This window comes from Haliotis rufescens, unplaced genomic scaffold (genome assembly GCF_023055435.1).
Source record: "Haliotis rufescens isolate VD_foot unplaced genomic scaffold, xgHalRufe1.0.p SCAF_8, whole genome shotgun sequence".
Lineage (NCBI taxonomy): Eukaryota > Metazoa > Mollusca > Gastropoda > Lepetellida > Haliotidae > Haliotis > Haliotis rufescens.
Window position 1 is genome coordinate 36,883,507 of NW_025964372.1, and position 7,423 is coordinate 36,890,929.

General features: G+C 42.5%; 1 protein-coding gene across 2 annotated transcripts; it reads right to left on the reverse strand.

The window, feature by feature from the left end:
• Nucleotides 1-2,766: 2,766 nt before the first annotated feature.
• LOC124138351 (28S ribosomal protein S2, mitochondrial-like) lies at nt 2,767-7,175 on the reverse strand. Of its 2 annotated transcripts, none has more exons than XM_046504947.2 (3): nt 7,065-7,175; nt 5,721-5,816; nt 2,767-4,017 (listed from the first exon to the last, which is right to left on the reverse strand). In XM_046504947.2, the coding sequence occupies exons 1-3, from the start codon at nt 7,141-7,143 to the stop codon at nt 3,320-3,322; spliced, it is 873 nt and encodes a 290-aa protein (XP_046360903.1). In that variant the 5' UTR covers nt 7,144-7,175; the 3' UTR covers nt 2,767-3,319. The 2 variants fall into 2 exon arrangements, with proteins under 2 accessions (XP_046360903.1, XP_046360904.1); XM_046504948.2 differs by having other exon boundaries at nt 7,068-7,167.
• Between the last annotated feature and the right edge of the window lie 248 nt (nt 7,176-7,423).

The following is a 7,423-nucleotide window of genomic DNA, read 5'->3' on the forward strand; positions in this document are numbered from 1 at the left end:
AGTCTTCCCTGCGTCCAAGTAGTCTTCCCTGCGTCCATGTAGTCTTCCCCGCGTCCATGTAGTCTTCGCGTCCATGTAGTCTTCCCTGCGTCCATGTAGTCTTCCCTGCGTCCATGTAGTCTTCCCCGCGTCCATGTAGTCTTTCCTGCGTCCATGTAGTCTTCCCTGCGTCCATGTAGTCTTCCCTGCGTCCATGTAGTCTTCCCTGCGTCCATGTAGTCTTCCCCGCGTCCATGTAGTCTTCCCCGCGTCCATGTAGTCTTCCCTGCGTCCATGTAGTCTTTCCTGCGTCCATGTAGTCTTCCCTGCATCCATGTAGTCTTCCCCGCGTCCATGTAGTCTTCCCTGCGTCCATGTAGTCTTCCCTGCGTCCATGTAGTCTTCCCCGCGTCCATGTAGTCTTCCCTGCGTCCATGTAGTCTTCCCCGCGTCCATGTAGTCTTCCCCGCGTCCATGTAGTCTTCCCTGCGTCCATGTAGTCTTCCCTGCGTCCCCCGCGTCCATGTAGTCTTCCCTGCGTCCATGTAGTCTTCCCCGCGTCCATGTAGTCTTCCCTGGGTCCATGTAGTCTTTCCTGCGTCCATGTAGTCTTCCCTGCGTCCATGTAGTCTTCCCTGCGTCCATGTAGTCTTCCCTGCTATTTCTTCTTTCAAGGGATCCACAAAGTATTCCAGTTTGATATTTTGAACTGATTGGCTTGTCTGTTGTTGTGTAGTTCCCCAATTCTGTTGCCATGTTGTTCCCCGATTCTATTGCTGAATTCAGTACAGTTCCACCAAGCTCAGTACCAGAGCTCGGAGATAATAAGCATCCAAACATACCACCAAATGGTCCTTGGACACAAAACTGTGTGAGGAGTTAGCCTCTTTTTTCTTTGTAGTGGGAAAAAGTGTATCAATATGTTTGTCTTAGAAAAAATATATTTATCCTTTGAAAACTGGGCATTGATGTGACTGATGTAGGTCATATACCAGTTAACACAGTACCTGGAAACCAGGACAGTTTCTTACATACAAAGTTTCAGGACATACCACTAGTTAAGCTTCACTCAGTATCATCTTTCATAAGCCGAAGCTTACTTTTTGTCTCATATTTCGTTACTGTTTCAAGGACATGAAGCTACAGATGAGTTTTGACAACGTTTTTGCATTGCAGACATATTAATCTGTATGAAAGTATGCAATTTAATCTAGTTATAAAAAGTGTTCATTGTGTAGCTGAACTTGTTTGTAATCTATTTATTAATTTTATTCAAAATTTCGTTCAATATTGTAAATATATATTTGGTGAAACTGCAGGAACTGATAGGCAGATCGTACCAATTCACCTTTATTTACAGCAACCACAATCAGTTACTACTAATTACACCTTGAAATGAACCCTAGTTGTTAACAACAGACTTCCCTGCGACATCAAATGCAGAAACAACAGAGATTCACGGCCTTCACTTTCTCCAGTTGTTGGGAGTTTTCGGTGAGACCAAAAAATCGTCTTTTGACTCTTGTACCCAAACTGATTGCATGTTGTTCTCTTATAAACATTTCTTTTGTTATGGATGTTTTCATGTTAATCTGTGATACACATATTTTAATGTAACCTATTTTTGTATACGTTGTCACTCCAAAATAAAAATATAATAGATATATGTCAAAATCATATGGTGTGTTTGTTCTGAAATACTTGGCAGCGATTTCTGAAAACCTTGTTTATGACGTAAAATACAGAGATCTGGGGTGCCAATATACAAGTGAGGTGAGGTGAGGTGAAATGGGGCTTAACGTTGCGTCCAAGATTATTGCACTTATATAGCGATGTGCATGCACGTGTATGTTTTGCATGTGGCTGCTTGTACTAGTCCGGACTGATGCCATTTTATAGTGCTAGCACACTGAGCATGCTGAGATACCATGCCACAGTTTAACATGAATACCCCACTCAGACACAGTATACGGACTCAGAGCCGACCAGTCCTTGTTTAAGCCCCTTAATGCCAAGCGCCAGAACCTGGAAGCTTCGAAGGATATGGATTAGTTGTAGTTGTACTCCTTTGTTGTGTCATGTTTCACTATGTTCAATAACAAAATCTTTAGTTCATTCAGATGCATTTGTAAGAAACAGCCTTCTAAATTCACGCTAGTCTGTTAGCCCGAGACTACCAAATTGTGCTGAGGACAAGTAAAAATCAAGTGATGATAGTCCTCATTGACCAATTGCATTGGAGGGCTAAAATTCTGAACCTGTTCTCCATGCTTCAATTTTGCTATTTACAGTAGTAAACATGTTTCGTCATTCAAGAATGAGTGAGTGAGTGAGTTGGGTTTAACGCCACTTTTTACATTATTCCAGTTATATCACGGCGTGTCAGCTTAATGTGGGAGGAAAGCCCAAAGTGATGCAGGTCTCAGATGTTTACCACTTCGGTGAAACCCACAAGCAAGGGTATGGTGCTGACAAACCTAGAAACATAATTGGGGCAAACTGGGATTCGAACCCACAATCATAGGTTTCTGGCGTGCCCAAGGGACGCAACTCTGCACAGCAAATTGTGGCGCCTTAGACGACTGGGCTACCCGTGCCCCCTCATTCAAGAATGACTAGCTACAGACTCTGACCAGTGAAATATGGTTTCCACTAGACCTCTGGACCAGTCTTAATAGAAACAAATTTCTAAGACTGACGCAATAGTACCGGGTAGCTTGTTTCAACATAGGGAACAATTTTCCTGCAAACTATATCACCGTTTTCCACAAAACATTGACAAAGATCCTCTCTTGATACACAAGTTTAATCTGTGCACTGACAGTAAACTCTTATTACGGCACAATTGTACACACGACTATATGCTATTTATGTACAGGCTATTGCCAATGATGACAATGGTAACAAACTGAACAGACTGCAAACACATTTCCATATAGCATGAATTAAGTGCTGTTATAATAATGACATGATTTTTTTTGTACGAGGTCGTTTAGACTTGTTCAAAATGAAATATGAAACATTTCTCTCCATGAGTCCAGACCATTTTTGTTGGCCATTTTTATATGTTCACCTGTGTCCATTCTCGTCTTTCCCCAATTCATCATGTGTCCAATCAAGTCTTTCCCCAATTCATCCTGTGTCCATTCTCATCTTTTCCCAACCCATCTTGTGTCCAATCTTGTCTTTTCCCAACCCATCCTGTGTCCATTCTCGTCTTTCCCCAACCCATCCTGTGTCAATTCTCGTTTTTCCCCGATTCATCCTGTGTCCAATCTTGTCTTTCCCCAACCCATCCTGTTTCCAATCAAGTTTTTTCCCAACCAATCCTGTGTCCAATCTAGTCCTTCCCCAACCCATCCTGCCTCCGTTTCCTCTTGCCAATCAGTATCGCCTTTTTGAACAAACTACAGTAGTACTCCACTGATACTGGAGTGTCATCGTTACCCGGGACGGGATACGTGATGAGGCGGGGGTCACAGTTCGAGTCCACTATCCCCACAGTCGGGATCAGAAGCTTGGCACTGTCCGTAATTGCAGCATGAGGCAAAAATGCATTGTTCTGTGTATTGAGGAAGATGCAGAGATCGGGCAGCCGGGTGACCGTACCAAACTGGACGGCGGCGTTTGTGAATGTCCCTCCCTTCCAGAACCTACAGTGAGAATACTCCTTCGCTTCCACCGCCGTGCGCTCCACCCACGGCATCGTCTGTCTGTGGCGAGTCAGGAACAGGATGATGCCACCACGGTAGGCGATGTGGGCCGTGAAGTTGAGGGCATCTTGAAACAAGGTCAAGGTCTGGTCAAGGTCAAAGATGTCGACACCGAGGCGGTTGCCGAACAGGTAGGGTGCCATGTACGGATCTCTGAGCCCCTGCTTGTGTCCGAGATGTACTCGCGCCTTGAACATGTCACTCACTGTCACCAGCTCCCGCACACCAAAATAGTCGTGGTGTTGTAAACTCTTGGCTGCCACATCAACATTAACAACATCTTCAACAACATCCTCAGGGAGTTGAGATGCCTCAGCAGCTGCAGCTGTGAAATAAAAGAAATAATTAAACAAACTTATGACATAATAATGTATTTGATCCGATTCCCAATCCATGTCAATTCCCCCCTTTGTTTCATTGATTTATGTATGGATTGTAAAGAAAGGACTAATATACGGCAAATCATGAAATTAATGTGGAAAATGTCAGGGTCCTTTGCTTGCATAAATGAGTGACACAGTTTTATCTGGATATATTGGAGTTCACAGCACAAGGGTGGAAACATTGACATACATAACAACGCTGACAATAAACAATGTAATAGTGTCCTACATAAGACAGGGCTTCTCACCCAGTTCCCCATCTAGTGTGGTCAGTTTTTTTAAATAAGATGATCTAGCAGCTGTATGACAGTCACCAACCATGAATGATGGTGCCTTATCTCTTGTTAGCCTCGTCAGATAATCGTGTAATAACAAGCAAGACACTGCTCACCCACGTCGTGAACATGTCCAGTACAGCAACAGCAGTCGTCATGAATACATAAAACTGCACATTTACGTTCAAAGGACTGCACTAACACATGTAACAACACTTGAAACCTGTACAATCTTGGTCGTTGACCCCTATTTCAGTCAAACTGGTGTCACTCCATACTAAAATGCTGCGCAAAAGAAAGTACACACCCATGTTTGATGAAGTTGAAAATTGAAACACACAAAATAGTTATTCAATGGTGATGTATTTGATATTGGTATCATAGTTTATTACTTAAACTACACATATATATACCTCAGGTATCCAGGTACTAGTATCTGCTCAAATGCGTTTTTTATTTGTTCCCCGACCAGTGGATCCGTTTGCATTCCAGTTATCATTCCCAACTCCCTGGGGAGTATACAACCCAAGCTGACCAGAGGCGCTAGGTTTTTACATCCACCTCATATATCAGGTACCCATTCCCTGCTGGGTGAACAGAGGCACATTTGAACTAAGTCACTTGCCCAGGGTGACACCACACGTGTTTACACTTGTGTTTCGGGTGTATGTACGTATTCGTGTTTCCACCATCTGGTCATCTACCATCAGACGAGTGGGTTCTTTTGAGAGCACAGACTGCATGTACTGTACACTAGGGGTAGTGACAACACTGTAAAGACCTGTAAAATTTGTTGGTCCAAAGGCTGAATAACAACCCGGACACTAGCAGGATACGATCTCAGCACCTGGCACTTGCTAGCAGTGCGCTTTTGACCACTTGCCCACTCCGCCCAAAGTTGTGTTTTGGACCTGAAGTTAACAGTGTTTCAGTGACTAGTGATGTTTTGACAATGTTTGTAATTTCTTGGTTAAATCCAATTTTCAAGTGTATACTTTATTTTGCCCAGAATTCTAAGTCTACAGTCTTAGTGTTATGTTATCGTTTGCTGATTAGTGTTTATAGTTCAAAGGCAAGGCTACTCTCATTAATTTCATTTTGCTCCAGGGTTCAACACTAGCATTACTTTGGTGATGCAGTGGTTTCAGTATCTTGTACATGTCCAAAGTTAGCCTGGAGATTTCAGCTCCATTTTCTAAAATTTGTTCATTGAAGATGAGTTTATAACAAGCTCATACTATCTGATCAAAATCTTAAATACATTTAGCAGAACACAGTAAAGGTAGTATACTCAATTGTTTGTAAAACAGACTGTAACATGTTGTCACTACCTCCATCTTAAAGCTGTTGCCATGGCAACTGATGCTTACCTTTCTGTAATGTAGGCGATGTTCCGCTGGAATAACCTTTCAGGGAGTAGTTGTGTCCCCTTGCTATGAAGGCCGGACAGGAAACTGTGACCCCACCTGTAGAAATGAATAAATGAGTCACTATCACACAATCTAAATCAGGCTATCATAAACTACAAAATTGAAGATATGCACTCCCTTTTAGTATCCAACATCGCTGTTTCATAAGCTTCATCCAAAAGCATTCACACGCTCCATTGGTTTTTAAATTGAAAAATATCGTGGAAATGTTTCCCAAACCATTTACCTTAGAATACTGCCAAACCTTTCCTTTGGAAATGTATTTTTCATAAGAGTTGACAAGTCTACAAACACAATGGAGTCAAGTGTACTGGCTTGGCCACAGTTTTTCTCTCTAGGCTTGATAGTAAAAGTAGTGCAGAACATAGTCAAGTTTTGTGGCTAACATGAGGTTTGACATACATGGTGAAATTACTGCTGCCCCCTAGAGCACCAGATAAGCAGCGTATATGCATATGCATAAAATATGCACACTATGTCACCATAACCCAATTGACTGTGAGTTACTTACATAGAAATATGCCTGTAGTTTTTAATTTCATACTACTACAATGACTCTGCTTAATTACCAAATGCAGCCTTTTCAGCTTGCATACCTATATGTCTTTACAGATCTCTATTTATTGATCAAATAGCAGGGATACAGTCCTGAGATCAATATGTGTTCAAAAATGTGTATAGCTGTTTTCTCAAAGTCCTTACATCATTGTACATAAGTTAGCCCAGCCTCTTGTCACGCTTATTTGCGACAACCAATTAATCGACTGAAGTGGCTAGTGTCAGACATCGGGGGAGAATCCAGAGCCTTGTGCTCCATTAACTGAGTGAGTGAGTGAGTGAGTATGGATTTACACCACTTTCAGCAACATTCCTACAAGATCATGGCTGGGGACATCAGTACAATTGTACCCGTTTTTGGATGGAACCCGGGTCTTGGACGTGACGAGCGAAAACCACAAAGCTACCTGACTGTCCCTCTCTCTTCCCCCACCCCCACCCCCAGCCCCACCCACACCCCACCCGCCCCCTTGCCCTGTGCCATGGTGACAGGCTATAGAACATGCGAACCTGGGATTCGAACCCAACACCAGTGTATCCCGGCAGCAGAGAGACGCCTGACGCCACATTGCCACCCATGTTCTCAATCAGTTGAACTTGAACGAAAACCGAGGATCTAATATCATCTGATAATATTTCATGTCAACAGAAATAATTAGCTTTTCGGTTAGCATTCGGTTAGCAATGTGGATTTTTCGTCGCATGCAATAAAACAGATGTATATACTACCATTGTTCTTTAAAATACTACGGAATGATAAGAATCGGCATGCCAGAGCACGACTCTTGCTCAAGGGCGCAGACATCTTGATTCAAGGGGAGAGTACTCCTGCACGGGCAATTCGAAGATCCACAACAAAAATACTTAAGAGAAAGGGAATGCGTATTTGATATTATTCATCGAAGGACTGACCTTGATTTGTTATCAATATCAATATGAAGATATCTGACCAATATCTTACATTTCAAAATATCTTATATTTAGTTCGTGTCTATTGTCATACATTGGAAAATATCTTTTTTAATCATTGCATGCGAAAGGTAGATTTGACGGAGTTGGATTAAATGCTGCTTCAACAATATTCC